This window comes from Hypanus sabinus, chromosome 12, assembly GCF_030144855.1.
Source record: "Hypanus sabinus isolate sHypSab1 chromosome 12, sHypSab1.hap1, whole genome shotgun sequence".
In the NCBI taxonomy this organism is placed as follows: domain Eukaryota; kingdom Metazoa; phylum Chordata; class Chondrichthyes; order Myliobatiformes; family Dasyatidae; genus Hypanus; species Hypanus sabinus.
This window is the reverse complement of record NC_082717.1, coordinates 91,819,794-91,844,006: the sequence shown is the minus strand read 5'-3', so window position 1 is coordinate 91,844,006 and position 24,213 is coordinate 91,819,794. Positions and strand designations below refer to the sequence as shown.

At 38.0% G+C, this 24,213-nt stretch overlaps 1 protein-coding gene across 5 annotated transcripts in view; it reads left to right on the top strand.

Moving 5' to 3' along the window:
* Positions 1–24,213, top strand: part of LOC132403148 (KH domain-containing RNA-binding protein QKI) — a 529,050-nt gene that overhangs the window by 375,783 nt on the left and 129,054 nt on the right. For all 5 annotated transcript variants that reach the window (XM_059986471.1, XM_059986476.1, XM_059986472.1 and 2 more), the window contains exon 4: positions 5,145–5,288. In XM_059986471.1, coding sequence (XP_059842454.1) covers positions 5,145–5,288 — 144 coding nt within the window. The remainder of the gene's footprint in view (positions 1–5,144; positions 5,289–24,213) is intronic.

Genomic DNA, 24,213 nt, shown 5'->3' with positions numbered 1-24,213 from the left:
GATGGCTTTATGCTCAGATGCAGCAGCCTCTACAGGGCCAACCAATGGTGTTATCTTTTTTTAAACAACTTTTTTTTAATGATTGCAAGACACTACTGCAGAATCAGAGCTTCAGTTACTGCAATTCTACCACATCAGCAAGTTGTAAGTTGGCAGAGGAGCTGGACTTGGAGTAAACTGTGTTGTCCTTTTCTACAGAGAGGCTTTGGAGTCAGTGCACGAAAGCAGTGTGCAGTCTAACAACAAGTGATTGTTTTAGCCATTTTTCTTGTGATTGCAAGACTCTGTGGACATTGGTAAGATAAAATGCTGCAAGTCTGGTTCACTGGTTTATTGGCGGGCCCAGTGTTGGCGGGAGCTGCATGCCCTCAGTTGTAGTATGGATTAGACCACATACAGGTGTGTGGTGCAGCATCCATGCTGGTGTCGATGATGCTCTTCAGTGTTCACTTGGTGGAAGGCAAGCAGCATTGCATTTGTCTGCCAACTGCTGCAGGCTTGTTCTCAACATCCATGGACTCTGGAACTTGGGCTATACTTTTTTTGTGTGTGGTTGTATGTTTATTGTTACTTTATATATGTTATATATGCCTTCTGCTGTGTATGACTGTTGGTACTGTATTTTGAACCTTGACTTTTGTGCACTTTATGCAGTACTGGGTAGGTCCGTAGTCTAGTGTCGTTTTTTTTTCTGTGTTGTCTTTTAAGTAGTTCAGTCTAGTTTTTATACTGTGTCATGTAACACCATAGTCTTGAAAAATATTGTCTCATTTTTACTATGTACTGTACCAGCAGTTATGGTCAAAATTACAATAAAAAGTGACTTGACTTGACTCCAGGGGAACGCTGATTCGTTTAGCTTTATTCATGGATATTCATGGATATTAATGTATGGTCGAATAACAATTGAACTTGATATACTTCAACAAAATCCCTCTAATTCTCTAAACTCCAACATATGCATCTCAGTTGTTTCTTTTGAGGACCTGAATTTGAGGACCTGAGATTTGATAGACATTCACAAAATTATGAGGAATATATATAGGGTAAATGTAAGCAGGCTTTTTGCACTGAAGTTGGATCAGACTAGAACTAGAAGTCATAGATTAAGGATGAAAAGTGGAATATTTAAGGGGAACCTGAGGGGAAACTTTGTCACAGAGTGTGGTGCACTTGTGGGAGTGAGTTTGATTGCAACATTAAAGAGATTTGGATAAGTACATGGATGTGAGGGGTATGGTCCAGGTGTGGGTTGATGGACTAGGTAGAATAGCAATTCAGCATGGTCTAGATGTGGTGAAGAACCTGTTTCTGTGCTGCAGTGCTCTATGATCCTATAGATTCATCTCTCCTAAGTTAAAGAGATCAAAACTATATGCAGCACTCCAGGTCAGGTGTGGTCTCACTAAAAGTTAGTGCAGTTATAAAACTTCCACTTTTAAGCTCCATCCCTTTGCAATAAAGACTAATATTCCATTTGCTGCCTTAATTACTTGCTCCTCTGCATAGTAGTTTTCCCTTTTGTATACAAGAATGATCACCACCCTCTGCATAACATCATCCTGTAGTTTCTCTCCATTTCAAAATTGTTCTGGTAAGGAAGGCAAGTGCAATGTCAGAATTCATTTCAAGAGGATGACGAGGCTTTAAAAAGCATTTGTCACACCACATTAAAAGTATTGTGAGCAGTTTTGGCCCCTTTATCTAAGAAAGGATGTGCTAGCGTTGGAAATGGTCCAGAGGAGGTTCATAAGAATGATCCCAGGAATGAAAGTGTTAATGTATGAGGAATGTTTGATGATTCTGGGCCTGTATTCACTGGAGTTCAGAAGAATGAGGGGTATTTCATTGAAAACTATTGAATATTGAAAGGCTAAGACAAAGTGAATGTGGAGCAAATGTTTCTTGTATAGTGGGGGAGTCTGGGACTAGAGGGAACAGCCTCCAAATACAAGGACGTTCCACTAGAACAGAGATGAGGAGGAATTTCTTTAGCCAGAGGGTGGTGAATCTGTGGATTTCATTGCCATAGGCAGCTGTGGAGGCCAAGTCTTGGGTATATGTAAAGTGGAGATTGATAGGTTCTTGATTAGTAAAAAGCATCGAACGTTACAGAAAGAAAGCAGAAGAATCTTGTTGAGAGGGATAATAAATCTGCACATTTGATGGGCTAATTCTGTTCTTGTGTGTTATGGTTTTAATCCATCCAGTTTTGATGCTGTATTTATCCCCAGAGAAGACAGTGTTGTTATGTCTACTATCAGACTTCTGTTTCATCTATAAGTGATGTAACAAACAGATTTATCTACAGAAATGGTAACCTGTGACCTGTCAAATAGTTCTCCAGTTTGGTCATGTTCACTGCATATAAGCACATTTCACATCTTCAGTTAATTATTTAATAGCTGATGAACTTACAGCTGGAAAAGACTTAAAGATACAATTAGAAGATGAAAAATAAACTCTGGACAGATTATAAAGTTGATATTGGGAGCTAATTGATTAATGGCCTGTGTTCTGTGAGCTTGTTCTGTTATTTTGGAACTGTTCTTAAATATTTCTGATTTTGTGCATGAGCTAATTTCTAAACAGGGAGTTTCACATAACTTTAAAAATTGGGAGATAGAAATCACCCTTAGTCATATGGTGAAGTTTTGATTATGTATTGCTCTTATCTTTTGAGATTTTTTTTAATAGAAATTGTTGATAATGATCAAGTTGACACCCTATCAGTCATTGTGCAGCAGGGGCAACCCTTTGATGGAAGCATCTTGCTGCATTTTCAGGAATGTAAAATTATCATAAACAATTATATTGGTGATTATTAACAGCTTAATTGTATGAGATGGCAGATCTGGAGCAGGATTTCCACCAGTACAATGTACTAAGTAGGAAGAATTCCATTAAACTTTTCAAAAACCCTTCATAAAGTCAAGAAGTTATGTTGTAATTTTATAAAATTAGTTAGGCTGCATCTGGAGTATTGCATACAGTTCTGGTTGCCCCATTATAGGAAGGATGTCAAAGCTTTGGAGAGAGTGCAAAAGAGCTTTACTATGATGCTGCCTAGATGAGCTATAACAAGAAGCTGGTCAAACTTGGGTTGTTTTCTTTGGAGCAGCAGAGCTTGGTGGGGGGGGACGTGGCTGGAATCTGATAGAGATTTATAAAATTAGAAGAGGCATAGATAGAGTAGGCAGACAACATCATTTTCCAGGGTTGAAATGTCTAAAACTAGAGGGCATGTATTTAAGGTGAGAAGGTATAAGTTTCTGGGGAAATGTGAGGGGCAATTATTTTTTACATGGAGAGTGCCTGAAATATGCTTTCTGGGGTGTTGATAGAGGCAGATACATTCGGGACTTATAAACGAAATTTAGATAGACACATGAATGTGAAGAAAATGAAATGGTATAGACGTTGTGTAGGCAGATTGGATTAGTATAGTTGGCCATTTGATTACTAATTTAATTGGTTCAGAACAACATTGTAGGCTGAAGAGCCTGTTCCTGTACTGTACTAAAATATGTTCTAAAATATTAGCAGGTTCCAAGCAAAATTATTATCATGAGGGTACTGATACTAATAAAGAGAATTGTTCAAATAATGCAATAATTTTTATGCCGTAGTAAAGGACTTTGAATAAGCTAGCCTTCCACCATGTTGGCAGCATTTACAAAGTACGTAACAATCTTACTCATTATTGCCTTAATAGTTCTTAGTGGTGTTCATGCTCAAGGATAAACAGTATCCTTTAATTTATCACCTTCTGATGGTTATGCTTGGAACAAAGTATTCTAACCAAAACTTGGAACTCTCAGCTTCCAGACCATATCCAGCTAGTATCAACAATTATTTTGCTGATAAGAGGAAAGGAGTGCATAACAATAATTATTGTTTCTGTTCAATATTTTCCTTCACCATTTATCTAAAGATGAGATAGCTATAATACATCATTATAGGAAATCATAGTGCAGTTAAAAATGATTTCTCCTAATTGTATTTATTTTCATAAATTATCATTGTAATTTGACAAAGTACTAATTAATATGTAATTTACAGTCCCAGGGTTGAAACATATCTAAGAAATCAATATTTTAAACAAATCACGATGTCATGGTGGTAGTTGCAGAATTAATTAAATACATAAATACATATTCATCTTCTTTGGCTGTCAACTTCATTAATCAATCCTAATAGCCTAAATGAATCTGGCTCAAGGGAGTCTCTCTTCCCTGCAGCCCACTGTGCCATTTGTCACCCTCATCCTGTAGAATGTTGCAGAGGCTCATCACCTCTTAAAGTTGTATGGTGGAACTTAATTTATGAATTTAGTTGCTCTTAATATTCAGCTACAATGAATATAGAATTTTGATCCAAATTCAGTAAAATTATTAGATCACCACTTTGCAATTACAGTTCACTCCTTGTAGGATTAAGACAAAATCTAATCCATTAACAAGAAACAATGCCTTTTGCACACTCTCAGCAATGGTCTTCTTGTGCCTTTGTAGCAGTATTTAACTGAGATAGGGAACATAGTCTTATAGCTGGGCGGTGAGAATATAATCAGGAAATACTGGTCTGTAAATCAGAGGTAAAGCCGATGCCTTTTTATTTTTTGTATATTTGGAGTGCACACAAATCTTCTGATAGGTGAAGAGTATTTGACCAGCTCACTCAGAAATTCAAGTAGCTAATATCAAATCAAATTATTTTAAATAAATAGAGGACTGCATATAATGAACTTCACTGAATCCTGATGTGAGTGTATGGAAGCACATTGTAAAATTGATTATTTTATATGGCATGCAGTAATTGTTTAAAGAATTAAGTGCCAAATGTGTGATGAAATATGTAATTCATCATAAATTTGGATCATGGGTGGCACAGCATTTTAGTGCAAGAATCTTGTGCCATTGAAGTATTGGTCTTGTTTTCTCAGCATGTGATTGTATGGGAATGAGTGGTGCTAGGCAGTGGTTTTGTTGCCTCAAGGAACTCCTGTGAGAGCCCATGTGGGTGGTCAGTGCAGAATATTTTAGGCAGAGGCACACAAGCTTCTTTAATACAGAAGAAGATTCAATGCAAATAAAATAAAACTGTGCTTTCATTTCTTTTTTTTTGTCCTGTTTATGTTGCAGGAGGAGCAAAACAGAGGCAAACCAAACTGGGAACACCTGAATGAAGATTTGCACGTATTAATCACTGTGGAAGATGCACAGAACAGAGCAGAAATCAAGCTAAAGAGGGCAGTGGAGGAAGTCAAGAAATTACTTGTACCAGCAGTAAGTACCTTCAGCAATAGGTTCTGCTTTCTCCAATGTCTGGGTAGGTCAAACACTGAATCAGTACCAGTTGATGAAAAATTGTAAACAAACATGCTATCAAACACTTTTTTTCTCTTAGATGTTATTTTCTTCCATTTTCTCCTGAATGTGTTGATTGTTTGTCACAATATATTTTCATGCAATAGCTATAGAATTTTACCTAAGTCATTGATCACTAAATAATCTTTAAAGTGAATATTAGCAAATTGTTTGTATAACAGGTGGTTATCCTCGCCACCCTTGACGTCTAGACTAATGAGATGAGTTGCTTACAGTTGCAAATTTTGTTTTGTTGCATTGTATTGGAATGGTATTATATTACAGAGATAACTTTTCTATAAAGCATCACAAATATGTGACCCTGATTTTGAAGTCATACAATTATGAGGAAAATCCCCAAAAACATTCAGTTGCACTGATGTAAATGTGAAATCCTCCTAGAAAGGGCAAGATGATATTCAGGACTTTTAATTTTATTTCACATGTAAAATGGCTATCTCTTAAACCGAAATGAATGCAACTAAGACTTATAGTGCTTTTTTGATCATCTGGGGGATGTCAGGTGCTGATTTTGTGAATAAATTCAGGGCCAATGAAGATTCCCTTTTCCAAAAAGACTGACAAATGCCTATTATGTTATATTGCTTCAAGCAGTTAGGAGTCAAACCCATTGTCCTTCAAAGGCTGTTAGAAGCTCCCATCTAAAAAGGAAGACTTAACATGAAGATAGAAAAAACAAGAATATTCCTGCTGATTCAAATTTAAAAGGGTAGGGTCGGGTAATTAATAAATGACTGGACTAATATCCAGAGGTCTGGATCATCAACTGAGATATGAGTTCACGCATCACCTAAGGTATTTTACTTCAAAATCTGCAATATGAAAAATATTGATCATCTTTTCTCAGACTAGCCTTTATGTGATTCTTATCAAGGGTGGACAATACATACTGGTCTTTCCAGCAGTATCCATACCATGCTTCCATTAACAGTAAACTGATGACAGTTTAGATTGCTCTCTGGCTCACACAAGCCCCTAAGATTCTCCTGAGTATTCAACAGCTCCATTTGTGACAGTGAGCAGCCTTTAGGGCCACCACTAGCATCCAGTTCACCAGCATCATCTTGCTGATGCAAACAGCAATTTTTCTTCTTCGTGCATCAAACATGGATTCAGTTTTGAGTCATTTTGCAGTCAGTAATGGGCAAAACTTCTTTTCAGTGATTGATATTTAGGTGCTGTCATCTTGGTGTCAGCTAGTGTATTATGAAAGAAAAATAAAGAATAGTTCACTAGGTTAAAAAAGAATGATAACATCATTGCTGTTGATTTGCCATCTGTCTATCTTTGTAGTTTCAGTGGTACGGCCCGCTTGTGCCAACTATTCGGATGATATTTGCTAACATAGACATGTTACTACAGATATTTGTAATATAAATCAGAGATTTGCATTTGTTTTCCTATTAATGAATGTAACTTTTACTCCATTCATGTAACTTCTACTTCTTGTGGAAACTGCAATTTGGAGAAAGTTTGTTTGTAATTTTATTCTACTTGTAGTATTTTTTTTTTGTTTACTGAATTTGTTAGCATGAAAAGTAAACCATAATTTACGGTTTAATCACTGAAACTGACCTGTATCCCTCCTTAAAGTTCTTATTGAGGACTTAAGACTTAGTTCTAGCTTTGGGTGATGGATTTCCTCTTTGTTCTAATCGCGTGTTTAATGTAGTCTTGAAACTACATTGTTGAAACTAGCTTGGTTCAGTTATATGCCCTGAGGACTTTTGATTTTCAGAACTCTGAAGATACATTGTTTCATGGTTGTATAGGGAAACAGGTCCTTCACCCCACTGAGCCAGTGCCAACTGAAAAACACCAAAGGCCAGGACTGAGCCCAGGTTGCTGGAGCTGTGTGGTAACAGCTCTACCAGTTGTGCTGCTCTCTTACCCCTCTATCTGAATCCTGGCTCGCTTTATTGAAGATTTGCTTTTATTTACAATGTTCCTCCAAAGTGGCAATGAAACATCTAATTTTTGATTACATTAAAATCCTAACTGGTGCTCTGTGATGTAACCCATCATGCTGCCTGAAATTTGCTTATGAGATGAATCATCCAATTCAGATTTTAAAAAACATAACTTATCCAGGACAAAGTTGGTTGACCAGGAGCCCATCTGTTACCTTAAACACAGATTTTGTAACTTTGTTATACAGGTTTCCCCCGCCATCCGAAGGTAGAGCGTTCCTGTGAAATGGTTTGTAAGCTAGAATGGCGTAAAGTGAAGAAGCAATTACCATTTATTTATATGGGAAAAATTTGTGAGTGTTCGCAGACCCAAAAAATAACCCATCAAATCATGCCAAATAACACATGAAACCTAAAATAACAATAACAATAATATAGTAAAAGCAGGAATGATATGATAAATACACAGCCTATATAAAGTAGAAATACTTTTCTGCAATCATTGCAGCACTGTCCACCGTAACGAAAATCTCACACAAGCACTCTCAGCAGAAACACTCGGCGCAAGCGCTCTTGGCAGAAACACTCAGCAGAAGCACTCTCTCCAGTAACCTTTAAGCTATGAAGCTGCCAAATCAAACCAAATAACACATAAAAATACACAAATATATAAAATAGAAATAATGTATGTACAGTGTAGTATCACTTACCGGAATTGGGAAGACAGCGAGCACACTGATGATGGTGTGTTAGGCTGAGTCGTTGGAGGTTGGGGTGGTGGGAGGTAGAGGAGACTGGGGTGTCATCTCATCGTCGTCTGTTCCCATCAGGGCAGGCAGGTCATCATCTTCTATGTCTGCCTGACTCAATGTCAAAGGTTGAGGTTCGTCGTCTGTTGTGGCAGATGTGCAAGGCTTGAAAAACAACAGTATGTGTGACTGCTTAGCCTCGTGCATTTTTTCTAACATACAGTTCTTTGTAAGCACTCAAACCATCCTGCAAATATGCCCTAAACCTGCGTACCCTTTCAAAATCAAAGCCGTACTTTTCTTCAATCATTGTAGCATTGTCAATCACAGCAAAAATCTCACGCAGTTGCTTCACATTCAGTTCCTGGATGACTTCACTTTCGGTCCGTTCACTACTATGTTCATTTTCAATTGTTATCCTTTCGTCTTCCAATTGCATCAGCTCTTTATCTATCAGTTCTTGGTCATGGGATGCCAAAATCTCTTCAACGTCATCTTCGGCAACTTCCACAAGCCAAACCCACTTTGTCCTTACTTCGTTCACCATGATCAAAACGCTTAATTATGGCTAGTTTTATGCTAAGTGTACACCCTTACGAGCTCTTTTAGGCTTTTCCAATACCTTAGAACTCATCTTGCTAACGGGTGTACAAAATAAATCGACATAAAGCACAAATGCTCACAGGCACATGTCTAAGCAATGCTGGCTAGAATGCAGTTCTGGGGGAGGCACTTGGCTGCTCGGGGTGCATGCTGCCTTTTATCGCGCGCTGCTTTTTTCGCACATTACCTTTTTTCGTAGCAGTGAAAACACCTTCTGTTAGCAAAAGCAGGTAACTAATGTAGGTCTTTCATAACAGTGAGGTGCCGTAAAGTGAACGTTTGAAAAAAAGGGGACAGCTGTATTGCCACGCTGTTGATAGCTATGTAGCTGGCCTGTGATCATTTGGTCATAAGTTCACACAACAGAATTGTTCTGAGAATGCTTGGCAACAAGACCACTTCAGGACAACAGGACCTAATTTCATGAGCAGTATTCTAAAGGAACATCGCATAGCGAATCAACTCATTCTATTTGCATACGATACCAACTATTGCATTATCATTGCTTGCATGATTTGCACTCCCAGTGGCTGGTTGAATTATTTTAGTGGCATACTTCAAATTGCAAATCATCACAGTTGTGTTCAGTCTCAGAAGTTACCAGTTTTCCTATACAAAGCACTGAAAGAAGTGCCACTCATACAAATTTCTAGGCCTTTTAGTTTTATATGATTCAGTTTGTTTAACTGGATTTACATAAGCTTAGCCTTTCTGGATGGCAAGATGCAACTCTGTTGGCATAAAAACAGCTTTATATTGTAAGATCAGGACTGGACGGAAACACCAGCTCAGTTGATGAAGTATATAATGAAACAGAAAACAAATAGGTAAAATTAGGTAGAAATTGCTTTCAAAGAATTTTGCTGTCCTACATTTTAATCATGCTTTCAGTGTCTGAAAGGACTGGTTTCCTAAGATATATTTTCTAGATGTAAACAATGCTGATTAAGTTTTCTTCGTTGCTCCCTCATTGTCTTTGAAAATAGCTGCTTTGTTGGATCATGCCTCCTAGTAATACTGTATGTAATTAGTTTTGCTACAATAAGTGTATGGGACACTGGAAAAATGTGGAATTTCCCCTTGGGGATGAATAAAGTATCTATCTATCTAGTAGATGTTTGAGAGACCATCTCAGAGACTAGATACAATAATATGGCTTGTCAGGGATCTCAGACTGGGTTGACCAAAGATAGTATGTTTTTTGAAACATATCTAATTGGATATTTACCACCAGTTTTGTGTTCATTTTGTGATGGTAAATTATTTTGAAGTAATTTTGTTCCCCCAGTTGAATTTAAATCTGAACTGATGAAAAATTGTTAATCCAGGTCAGTAATTTAATCATTCATTTTATATCCACCATGCTATCATAATCCATATTTACTAATTATTTGTAAATGTAGTGATTATTATGTAGGTGACTGTTCACTGTCTTGACTGAAGAGTGATGTATAATCATCATTCAGCAATACCTTAACACATTATTCAAAAATATGCAGGACTTAAATCCAAATTAAAGTACGTGGAGCTATGAAGTTTCCGTATGAAGATCTATCTTATTTATATCAAATGTCCCATATTGGTATAAATGAATTGCATTGCTCTAGTTTTACTTCATTTACTGGCTACGAGTCAGGTAACGGCGATGTCTGCCTGAAATTATATCAGTAGTCAGTAGTTCTCTGAGACAATGTTTTCCACTTAGAGGTTGCGATGCAGACTCAGCTTTGCTGTCTGAATGGGAAATTTTGAAAGTGAATAAAGTTCACCTAATTAAACCTAATTCCTTTTTCCCATATGAATGTGTGTTCAATGGGCCCTTCAATCACACCTTGCCAGAATGGAATGCAGTCTTGAAGAAGATTTACACAGTATTTCCTGTTTATAGGTTCTGAAAATAGAAAAACAAATATTGCTTAATAAAGTCCAGAAAAGTCCAGAATAATATAATGAAAATACTTAAAACAATAAAGACATCCAGTTACTAATGGTCAGGCATTTATATTGTTTCTGCTGTAACCACTTTACAAAAGTATGCACTCATTAAAAACATTACAACTGCATTTTAATCTTTGTAAGCTATTCTATCCTGTGTTCAGTGAACCTATATAGTTTCTGATTAGATTGTTATTCATTTTGACTGCCTTCTTCCTTGAGATCCTAGCTCTATACTAGCAATTCATTCTTCAATTCATCCTTTCACCATTTTGGCTTTCAGTCATTATTTATACCTGTGCAAATCTCATTCACGGCTCCCTTTTTCGTTTTGCTTAGAAGATTGTTTCCTTGGAATGTCGTGCAGTTAAAATTCATGTCAGTTAATACTTGGAGTGAAGTTTCCAGAATGCATTGGTTCTTCCTGGACAAGAGTATTAAGCATCTTACACTTTCAGAATTTATACTTGAACATTTGGGCTTATAATTATCTGGAAGAGCAACCTTATAATAGAAGAGGAAGGACTAGACAGCAACTGAAACACAAGTTCACAAAATAATAACAGCAGGAATAGACCACCATGTTCCTTAAGATTACCCCATTATTCAATGGCAAGGCCCTGCGGACTGTCATTGAACAGTGAGACCTTTGGATACTGGTACCTTGAAGGTGGCGAAACAGGTAGGCAGTGATGAAAAAGCTTGGAGCTATCAGATGAGGTAGTAGAGGCAGGTACAATTATTATAGTTAAATTTGTACAGCACATGGATGGGAGATATGAGTGAAGCATAGGCAAATGGATTTAGAGTAGATTGGCACCTTGGTCAACATAGATAAATTGTGTAACTCTATGAACATTAACTATGCTGGTCTGACTTTTCTTCTGTGTCAGTATCCCATAGCCCTCAGTTTTTCAATCCTTCAACCATTTATCTGTCTCCACCATAAATATTTCCAATGATATGTCTTTCGTGTATCTCTGTTTTCAATGACATGCCCCTTATTATGTTGCTATTGCTCATGACTTTCCCAATAGTGATAATAGTCCCTGTCAAGCTCCTTTAGAATCTTGTACATTTGAAAAAGTTCACCCATCATTCTTAACGCCTTACTCCAAGGAATGCAGATCCAACTGCCTTACCTCTACTGTTAGGCTAAACCTCTCATCCCAGGAATTAGCCTGGTGAATTATCTTTGGATTCCTATCTCACTTGCCACAGATGATACTAGGCTCATTGAGGTCCCCCAGCATATTGCTTGTTCCTCCAGATATCAGCATCTGTCTCATTTATGTCCATTGTAACTAAAACATCCTATTCTTAACCTCCAACCCCTTCAACATAAAGACAACCATATGGTTTGATTATCTACTTATTGGATCTGTGTGCTTTTTGTAATCCATGTACTAAAATACCCAGGTCCCTTTAAACTTCATTTGAAGTCTCTATTTAGATAATAATCCGCCTTTTAATTCTTCATAGTGAACGTTTGGTCTCCCTATTTGTCAGGATTGCATGCAGTCATTCAATCTTTCCATATCGCATTGCAGAATCACAATGTCCTCATATGTCATCCTACCAAATTTATATCTTCAGCAAACTTGGAAACCTTGCATTTTGTTTCCTCCTAGGTCATAATTGTGAATAGTAAATAGCTGAGAGCCGGGGTCTGACTCCTGTTGTTCATCCCTTTTACCCTGAAAAGGGCCCATTTATTCCATCTCTTTGTTTTCTATATGATAGCCAGTTTTCAGTCCATACTAACTCAATTCATGTGATACCTTGAGCTCTTAATTTATGCAGACGCCTCTTATGGAGCAGCTTGTCAAATATGGAACTAAGTATACTGCATCAACAGGATCCCCCATCTTTTCTCCCTGTTACATCCTCAAAGAATTCAAACATTATATTCTTCAAACATGATTCACCTTTCATAAAAAAGTGTTAACTACGTTTTATTATGTTCAGCTTCCTTACTGATTAATTCATTTCCTCTTTGATTGTTGACTCTTGCATCTTGCTGACAATAGAATTAATCTATAGGTTCCCATCTTTTGTATTTCTTTTTAAACGTTGCCTGTTTTCCAGTCTCCTAGTGTTCTCCTGAACATTAGCTGTTTTCAAACCTTCAAGTACCTTCCTGAAATACAGCAAATTTTCTAAAATTTCAACCATTGTGTCCAGTATCTTTGTGGCCATGTCTTTTAAAGCACTTTGGTGCAGGCCATCAGTTCCTGGCGATTTGTCCACCTTTGGTTCATGAGCTTTTCTAACTCTTTATCTCTTTTGTTTGAGATTTTTACAAGTTTCTCCACAATATTTGAAATTAACCCATCAGTCATCTTAGGACTATTTGAAGCATCCTCATGGTGAAGACTGATACCTGTCAATTCTTTGTTTCCTGTTATTAATTCAAAGGAAATCCTCTGGAGGACCCACACCTACCTTAGGTGCCTTCTTCCTATTTATATATTCATAGAAACTCTTACTGTTTGACTTAATATTTCATGCAAAATGTTTATCAAAATCTGTTTTCTCCGTTACGAGCTCTTTCTTAAAGTCTTCATGGCCCTTGGCTTTTGGCTTGGCTGTAGAAGACGGGGTGATGATAGTAGAGTGCTTATTTTGTGTGACATGCCAGTGACTAGTGGTGTTCTATTATGATCATGACAGAATAAGATATAGGAGCAGAATTAGGCCACTTGACCCATTGAGTCGGCTCCACCAATACATCATGACTGATAAAATTTTTCTTTCAGCCCCAATCTCCTGCCTTCTCCCTGTATCCCTTCATGCCCTGACCAGTCAAGAATCTGTCGACCTCTGCCTTAAATATATATATAAAGACTTGGCCTCCACAGCTGCCTGTGGCAAAGAATTCCACAGATTCACCACACTCTGGCTGAAGAAATTCCTTCTCATCTCTGTTTTAAAAGGATGCCCATCTATTCTGAGGCTGTTTCCTCGAGTCTTAGACTCTCCCAAAATTGGAAACATCTTCTTTAGACCATAAGACATAGGAGCAGAAATTAGCCCATTCACCCCATCAAGACTGCTCCATTATTCCATCATGGTTGACCCCTGATCCCATTCAACACCATATACCTGCCTTCTTGCCATATCCTTTCATACACTGACCAATGAAGAAACCATCAGCTTCTAGTTCTTGGCGTATTTTTGGGAAATTTTCAGAGGTGAAAATGTATTTGGATTAACAAATGTTGCAGATAATTTGGGATGATGACAGCTATAAATTAACAGGAAGTGCAATCTAATTTATCCATCTAATTCTTTGTACTCTAAGAATTCACCACAATTGTCATGTTTACCTCCAAGGCCAATAACCAGCTAAGACATGGAAGAATTCCCCTTCCCAGTGGAGATAATTTTCACTGTACTATCACTTGATTTTCTGTAGTGCTTATTACTGCTAGTTTAAGATTTGCATGCAAATCACATTAATGTTTAGTAACTTGACGGTTTGAATGTATATTCAATTAAATACGATCATTAATATACATTTTTAAAAATAGGTCCATATTTTGTGTACATCCCTTCCGTCTTTGCAGGCTTATATCAATTATCAAACAACATTTTCACTTTGCATATAAATGAACCTTCAGGCTAGATTCCAGCTATTACATTCACAAAGTATTTTCCTGGTCCATGCAGCAGTGCAGCTCTATATTACCACCAGTTTAATACCTGCAAATACTATAAATAAGATTGAGATGATATTCATCGAAAGTTCATGTGGAGAATATCTTCACATGCAGGTTATAAGAGCAGGCTCTCTCACCTCCAACCCTCTGACTTTTAATGCAGGAGCCTCTCAGGGCAGCGTACTGAGTCCCCTCCTTTACTCCCTGTATGCCCATGACAGTATCGCCACCCACAGCTCTAATCTGCTAATTAAGTTTGCGAATGACACTACATTGATTGGCCTTATCTCAAACAATAACGAGGTGGCCTGCAGGGAAGAAGTCATCTCTCTGACACAGTGGTGTCAAGAAAATAGCCTTCCTTAATGTCACGAAAGCAGAGGAGCTGGTTGTGGTTTGCAGGGGGAATGGAGACGGGCTAACCCCTATTGACATCAATGGATCTGGAGTTGAGATGGTAAACAGCTTTAAGTTCCTTGGCATCCACATCACCGAGGACCTCACGTGGTCTGTACACACCAGCTGTGTAGTGAAAGAGGCACAACAGTGCCTTTTTCACTTCAAACGGTCGAGGAAGTTTGGAATGAGCCCCCAGATCCTAAGAACTTTCTACAGGGACACAATTGAGAGCATCCTGACTGGCTGCATCACTGTCTGGTATGGGAACTGTACCTCCCTTAATGACAGGACTCTAGAGAACAGTGCAGACAGCCCAGCATATCTGTAGTTGTGAACTTCCCATGATTCAGGACATTTACAAGGACAGGTCTGTAAAAAGGGCCCATTGGATCATTGGGGACCCAAGTCACCACAACCACAATCTATTCCAGCTGCTACCATCCGGTAGACAGTACCTCAGCATAAAAGCCAAGACTAACAGGCTCCAGGACAGCTTCTTCCACCAGGCCATCAGACTGATTAACTCACACTGATTTAAGTGTATATTATACTGACTGTTCTATTTATTATAAATTACTATGATTGCACATTTAGATGGTGACATAACATAAAGATTTTTACTCTTCATTTATGTGAAGGATGTAAGAAATAAAGTAAATTCAATTCAATTTTCTTCGTGATGTGCTTGTTATAGAAAGTAGGAGCATAACAAGTGAAAGATGTGCAGCGAATAGGTTTTGTTTTAATGTAGATATTTGTGAAGGTCAGATTCAACATTCTATTGCCTCAATTCTTTAATGGTAACCTCTGATGAGCCAATAACACAGGCTTTAATTTTGATCCTCTGTATAACCATGCAACACCTTCATGTTTCTACTTTAATTATCTATTGATTTAATCATACCAAGAAATTGTAGCATCTTTTTTGAAGCCTGGTACATACAATTTGTTTGCTAAAAATAAAGTAGAGTTTAGTCATAAAACCTTGTCAAGGGGCACATCTCTTCATTTAAAGGTGAAACTGTTGGTCTTCTTGCCTAGTCATGGTCATTTTAGAAAGGGCCTTGAGGCAGCTTTATTACTGAAATTGATTTATGATGCTATATTTATTGCATGCAATCTAGATTATTTATGAGTCAATTTAATTAAATGTTGGCCACTTCCATGAGCCCTGCGGCTCCTGCTGGAATGCTAAAGCTATTCATTGTTCAGCTATTTTGAGCTGTTAAAAAATTAACAAATACCGCCACAGTGCCTGAAGCAAGTATGGTTTCAAATGTTAATTAGTTAATCATGGACTAGTTCAGGAATTTTAACATCTGAATGTTCTGGATGCAAGGAGTGGGGAGTGGTGTGTTGAAGGTGGATGCTGCTGCCTCTATATTCTGTAGAGGCGCTCACAGCATTCTTGATAGGGGAGGTGGGGGGCATATGGAAGAGCAAAAATTTAATTCTCCAGATCATGTATACATAGGTATTATTAACTACTGTATTTGCAAACAACAAGCATAGTGGTGAAGGGCACACATCAGTTTCACTGCACGTACTCAAAAAGCATTTGAAAGCTTGAGATTTGACGTCATGTAGTATTGACAGCTGTAGTATTCACACAAAAGAGAAGAATGACACTAGATTTGGTCCCATGTTCATTGCTGCATTATTGGCTGTCATGCCTTGACAGTAAGCACGGAGAGGACATTCCTTTTTTATGTGATAGGAGGCTTTCAACAATACCCAAATGGTTAAAGGTACCCACAAAAACAAATTGTAGGGATTTTATGTCCCCACCTCCACAGCACTGTGTGCTGCAAGTGCTAAAATAAGGAGAGAAAACCATAACTTCATTTTTCACTGAAATGCAAAACTGGATATCTATGGGCCAGCAGAATCATCTGATCTTTATTCTATATCACCTTTATAGCCTTTTTGTCATTCACAGTGCAATTGCTATCAAACCAAGAGACCAATCCTGATTTAGTGATGAGTGGTGAAGAATATTACAGCAAAAGCTGTAGCTGCAACATAAAATAAAATGTCAGTCTGGTGAAGCTACAAACCAATACCACACAGTAATCTATGGACAGTGCTAAGTGATCCTACAACCAATAGATTAAATCAAAGTTCAACAATCCTGCCATATCCCCTCACAAGTATTGGTAAATGGAAAATTAAGCTATTACCAGGAGACTTCATGAAATACTCAGTCCCCTGTCATGCTGAAGCAAAGTACTAAGCGCAAGAGAGAAGACTGGGGAATTGATGACATTTTCCACCCAAAAGTGCTGAAATAAAAGTCAATCTGGGTCCTGAGCAATTAAGTTCATTCTACACGACCATATAGAAATATTTGAACAAACCACAAGCGCATAAAATATCTCAGTTATTTTGCTGAAGCACTCTAGTTAAAGTGATTTCTCTAGCCAAGCTATCTGACTAAAATTCTGTTTATTCACTCAAAGGTACAAGGAACGGTTGATAATTTAAACTCCCATCAAGAGTCCTTGATTAATGAAAGAGCAAATGGCATCAGCAGTGTCTCCACTACACTAAACCCTATTTAACACAGAGAACAATTATTAAGTTCCATGTTTAATATGGTGAGAGCTTAAATGGTACAAATATAATATTGCATATAACATACTGGTTTCATCCATTTCTTTAAATAAGAAAAGACAAAAAATGTAAGGCCCACATGCTTCACTTTACATAAAATCCTCAAAAAATTGTCTTATAGACTACCCTTCTAGATCTAGTCCTAATTGGCTGCCGTTTTGAAGCCTGTTGTCAAGCTGCAATAACTGTATACATGATATTGGTATCACTGTCTCTGCTTCAGTCAAGCAATACTGTTGGTTGATTTGCTTGAGATAGCATCTATTATTCAAATTAGATATGACTTAACAGGACACGGAGTACATTTTCTCAGTCTTTCCTTTACTCTGTGAAAAGTTACTCTTTTGATTCTTTGTCGTCTCACCAAGTGCTCATTGACGGTTGAGCAGTGGAGCTTCAAGTTCTTGAGTGTTCATATCGCAGGTGATCAATCCTAGACCCAACACGTTGATGCACATCAGTAGTCACTCTTCATTAGGAGTTTGAGGACATTTTATATGTCACAAAAGACTCAAGTAAATTTCTGGAGATGTATCATGGAAAGCATTCTGACTGGTTGCATCATAAGCCTGGTATGGAGGCTCCAAAGTGCAGGATCAAAAGAGGCTGCAGAGGATTGTAGACTCAGCTAGTTCCATCACGGGTACAAGCCTCCCCAGCATCAAGAACGACTGTAAAAGGTAATGCTTCAAGAAGGTGACATCCATCATTAAGGATTCTCACCATCAGATAAATATTGTCACTAGATAAAATTTCTTATTCAGGCAAAGCAGACCTGGACGTATGCAGCAGAGTTAATGGTAGAATTTCATAGGAACCATCCAAGTACTGCAGACAGGGAAATCACATTCTGAGCAGTTGAATTGTAAAATCTACATAGTCATGATGGTGGAGTAGCAATAGTTATATCATTGTTCAGCTGGTATTTTTGGGAACATGAACAGAGTAATCTTTCATGATAAATGGGGGATATCACCCTCAGACCCCAAAGACTATCCTTTGGACTGTCACTAAAGATGAAAGACATCTGTGACTGACTAGGAATGCAAATAAATCATGAGAGTTGCCAACCTAAGCAATGAGACGATATAGTTTCTTCCTGCTACTGGTCTGTTTCAGAGTTGAAAATAGTAGCTGCCACAGTCAATGCAAATTACTCCATGAATGGTAAGAAATACCTGCATCTTTAGGCTTTGAACAAATGAGATTTGTTCAGGTAACAGACAGAAGTGAGAACTACTTATAAAACATTGTTCCTCTATATGTAAGAGTTTGGGTCCTTGTAAATCTTACGTGGACAAGGTAACAGGGTATTGTGCCTTTTATCTACTTCTTGCATTGCATTCTATAATTTTCCCTGTACTGATTGCCCATGTTATTCATAAAGATAAATGTTGGGTTCAGATAAATGGGCAAGGCAAATTATTTTCATTTGGAAAAGTGTGCTTGGAAAGTGCAAGGAGCAGTGTAGCTTAAATGAGCAGTGTGCAGGGTGTGGTCAGTGAAATGCTGCAGTATTGATACCAACATGGGTTCTGTGGGATCAGCCCTTTAAGTCATGTTATTTTTCAGCCTTTAATAAAAACTGGCTCTTCTGTAAGGGTACTTCAGCAGACCAGTGTAGTTCAGTGGTTTACTGTTGATTGATTTTAAACTTTACATTATTACTTCATTTCAATTAGTTTGACAATGAAAATGTATACATAGAAGTGAAAATATTTTAAAATTATAAGTTATAATGCATAAAGTTGTTACTTATAATTATATAGTAATAAAGATTCTGTGTGTGGAAATTATGATGGTTAAGAGACTTTTTAGTAGTTCATGTCATATTATGATATAGTTTAACCCAAGGGCCAAAACTAAATATTTTAAGAATGGGAACGTGTAAACTGCAACTGCCTGAGACTTAAGCTCCAGATATTCATTTGTGCATCTGAGAGTGCACAATAAATCAAGCCCAGAGAATCATTTAGAGCCCATTGTGCACCACTAACACAGTCTTAATCATCTGTCAGTGAGGAAGCGACAATTTGAATTGTTATCCCATTTGTACTTATTTGGGGAAGCACCAGAAAATTTATCAATGTTCAAGAAAGAAATAAAATAACCTTACAGCTTCCAAGAATGCACCAACTTTTAATGATGGTTTATAATTTGTTTATAACCTTAATAAAATACTAATCTTCATTTCAGAGGGAGAAGTTAAGACTAATTTGATAAATGATAAATTCAAACAGTAGGTCATCCTAAACATCTGTGTGAAAATGTGTTAAATTAAAAAGGTGATAGTTTTTTTAAAATAATTGACACCTAGAACAGATTCTGAAAATCTGAAATAAGAACAGAAAATATTTGAAAACATAGAAGCTCCCTGATCCATAAACTTTTATCGACTGCAGAAGAAACTTTAAAACAGCAAATCTCAGGGAGCAATTCTTGGATATCTAATGAGTGACTAGTCTTTTTCTTCTCTCCCTCTTTCCACACCTTGTCTCTTTGCAAACTCCTTCCTTCTCCTTAAATTGCTCGTAGTTTTATGCACTCCTTTCCTCTCTGTTTTGCCAGATCCACTCATTTCATGCTATCCTCTCTTACACTACAGCCCTTCCCTTCAAAATTTTCCCCATGCACTTCTTGCTTCTTAATGTTTGCCTTACTCACTCTCAACTGCAAATACCTTTGTCTCTCACCTGTAGTCATTCTGACTAACATACCCCACATTTTCCTTCTTACTCTTCCTCCTCACACTCTTCTTGGCCCCTCAATTCACTTCCCTTATTCTTGAATTCCTTTCTTATCCCTACATTCCTTCCCTGCCCAAGCTGCTCCATTTGGTTCTAATCTCACCCATTTTTTCATACAATTCTCTCTTCTCACATGTCATTCAGCTGTCCTGCACCCTTTGCCTACCCTTTCCCTACCCATCTTGCTGCTCCACAGCACATTCCCCTCTTGCTCCTGCCCCCTTTCTTCTCTCCTCTGGTCCTTTTCCTGCACACTCCTCACCTCTTCCTCATGTGCCCTCCCTCTATCCACTTCCCCAAAAGTCCCTTTGACGCTTTTTACAGGAAACAGTTGAGGTCGGTTCATTGGCTATATTTAAGAGGGAGTTAGATATGGCCATTGTGGCTAAAGGGGTATGGAGAGAAAGCAGGTACAGGGTTCTGAGTTGGATGATCAGCCATGATCATACTGAATGGCGGGGCAGGCTCAAAGGGCCGAATGGCCTACTCCTGCACCTATTTTCTATGTTTCTGTGTTGATTTTCTCCTGACCATCTCCATAGTCTTGCTCCTCTTTCTTTCACACCCACTCCTTTTGCAACCCTCTCCCAATCTGCTTCATTGCCTGTTTCATTCCTTTTAACTTGGAGCTCATCTCTTTTCCCCACCTTCCTTCCCTCTAGGTTTTCTTTCCTTCTTCAAAAGAAGAAATGCATAACTTTATAAAAAAATATTATTAAAAGGTTAATAAAGCAATTTGCCACTTGGTTGTTTATAACGGTGTCAAATGATGTAAACTTCTAGACCATATCCCATAGCTCAATGTACTATCAAAAATAGTTTGCTCGTCATTTAGCTCTGTCTGCGTTCTCACTTAAAACTTCTTTTGTGAAAGTTGTGAGGCTGTATTGTGGGTGTATTTTAATTGTACTGACCCAGTCTGCTCAGTTTGAACTTGTAATAATCATATTCTCAAACTCCAGTGATAATGATTTTGAAATGTTTACTTAATATTCTGAAGAGATGAAATGTTCACAGTGAGTAAATGGATAGCTCTGAACTTTGTGAAATTGAATTGTTCTTTACATAATAATTCTTATTACATTACCGTGGAAGTATGATTATCGTATTGAGTGATTTTGTGTACTTTCTGACTTACGGACAAAATTGACTTATGGATGTCTGTAAAAACAGAATTTTTTCATTATCCAGTAAACTAAAGATTTGTAAAGGTGGTGAGCAGTAAATATTTGGAGATTAATGAGTGACCTTAGTTCTCGAAATGCTTCTGCTATTTTGCATAGATAATATTACTGAATTTGCTGGGGGGTATAATATTGGTGTGTGAACACAATGAATATGAGTGCTTATCCATTTTATTGCACCTAATAGAAGAACACAAGTCAGGAAATTATGTAGAAGCACAAGCTGCATTCTCAACTCTGAAGATAATGAGCTTTGATTTATGCAAGAGCCTTTCATTAATATGTGAATTAATAGTGTTGCCATCTTCCAGGTCCACCTGTCTCTTTCTATTTACATGTCATAACAATTTTTTTTATAAACATGAGTTTTAAGCATTAAAATGCAGTATTCTAAGAGATGATACATTATAAGTTTTGGGATAGAATTTGTAAGTTCTTGCAGAGATTTAACAATGGCATGAGACGACCTACAGGCAAAGCTGGCATCCACTTCAAATTCTGATTTAGGATCTAGGAAATCTTCTGATGATTTTCACTCCTGATTACAAGTTAATTTATCACAAAGTCTGAAAGTTCATACAGTATTTTACTCATTTGTTTTGACTGTTTTGGACTCTTGTTTACTAGGATCCTCTACTGACTTGCTTTTATTTCTGGAAATAACTCGCTAGAAAGACACTAACCCATGCAATAAAATATTTGTAACACTGAATAATGCCTCTACGTTGATTAGAATTGATCTCCAGATGTCAAAGCGATCGGTAAAATAATTTGAAATCTGATATATTTTTTTCTTTTTCCATTGGTCCTGAAGTGGAGATACCAGACAAGCAAAATAGCTTTTGGGAATGCTAGTAAATGCAAGACCTGGTAAATGCCTACCTGTGTGAGGTGAATCATGCATTGGAATTTTCCAGTGGGCATGATTTTACCAAAATGTGATCATTACTGTGATACCCTGGGTAGGACTACTTTATACGTGGTTTGTGCATAATCAGCATATACAAATACATTGATAAGTTTCAATTTTATTAAGGGACAAAATCTGACACAAGCTTCAAATAGATGGAAGGTGAGTACTTCTGTGTCTGTGCTGTAACTTAATTGTTTTTTTCAAAAAAAAATTCTTTAATCCATCAACTTCAGACCAAAGAATAACTGCAATCCAAACTTGACATGTGATAACTGCTCTGTAGACAGAACAGACTGAAGTCCAATATCCTGTACTCATTATTATTTGTGATTGGTAGACCAGACATTTAACCTTGACAATTTATTGATATGGATAATTCTTGTAAAATCCCATGAGAGCTATATGTTTTTTTTTGTTTTAAATGAAGGCAGTTTTTAATTAAACACTTTGCTATATTATAACGTTGAAGCCTGTTTTTACTTAAGTACTTACTTCTTCCCAGATACAGCATTCTTTACTCAAAAGTTTATTTTGATGGTAATTTGGAAAAAAAGTAAAGAAGCAGTTGTGCGCTTGTCCTAACATTTCCAAATGATAAATGTGACTTATTGTACATAGTGAAAGAATGTACTCTCAGAAATAACTAATGTTGTAGGCATGATCTGTAACAGAATGCCTTCGAAATAGAGTTAAATGAATTAATGCAATGTGAATATTTCAGAAGTAGAAAAACAATAGCTCACTAGTGTGTGATTTATGACTGCTTTCGTTAATCTATTACCCCAGTTTTACATAACTGGTCACCTGTTTTAAGATAAAGCAACATCGTCCCTTGTCCTGTCCCTTGTCCACATATATTATTATCTGAGATGTTTCCTTATTCTTACACTTCATGATCCTGGGAGCATCTGATGACCTTGCCAATCAAAGCAATAATTTTAAACATTGGCTTTTTCCTATTTCCTTTCACATAATCCCTTTCAGGCACTACATAATTGAATTTTTGGATATTCTCACAATTCCTCCGTCTCCACCGCATCTGCTCTCAGGATGAGGCTTTTCATTCCAGGACGAAGGAGATGTCTTCCTTTTTTAAACAAAGGGGCTTCCCTTCTTCCACCATCAACTCTGCTCTCAAACGCATCTCCCCCATTTCCCGCACATCTGCCCTCACCCCATCCACCCGCCACCCCACTCGTGATAAGGTTCCCCTTGTCCTCACCTACCACCCCACCAGCCTCCAGGTCCAACATATAATTCTCCGTAACTTCTGCCACCTCCAATGGGATCCCACTACCAAGCACATCTTTCCCTCCCCCCCCTTCTGCTTTCTGCAGGGATCACTCCCTACGCGACTCCCTTGTCCACTCGTCCCCCCCATCCCTTCCCACCGATCTCCCTCCTGGCACTTATCCTTGTCAGCGGAACAAGTGCTACACCTGCCCTTACACTTCCTCCCTCACCACCATTCAGGGCCCCAGACAGTCCTTCCAGGTGAGGCGACACTTCACCTGTGAGTCGGCTGGTGTGGTATACTGTGTCCGGTGCTTCCGGTGTGGCCTTTTATATATTGGTGAGACCCGACACAGACTAGGAGACCGTTTCGCTGAGTACCTACGCTTGGTCTGCCAGAGAAAGTAGGATCTCCCAGTGGTCACACATTTTAATTCCACGTCCCATTCCCATTCTGATATGTCTATCCATGGCCTCCTCTACTGTCAAAATGAACCCAAACTCAGGTTGGAGGAACAACACCTTATATACCGGCCTGGTAGCCTCCAACCTGATGGTATGAACATTGATTTCTCTAACTTCCATTAATGCCCCTCCTCCCCTTCTTACCCCATCCCTGACATATTTAGTTGTTTGCCTGTTCTCCAACTCCCTCTGGTGCTCCCCCCCCCCACCTTTCTTTATCCTGAGGCCTCCCGTCCCATGATCCTTCCCCTACTCCAGCTTGGTATCACTTTCACCAATCACCTTTCCAGCTCTTAGCTTCATGCCACCCCCTCCAGTCTTCTCCTGTCATTTCGCATTTCCCCCTCCCCCCACTACTCTCAAATCTCTTACTATCTTTCCTTTCGGTTAGTCCTGATGAAGGGTCTCGG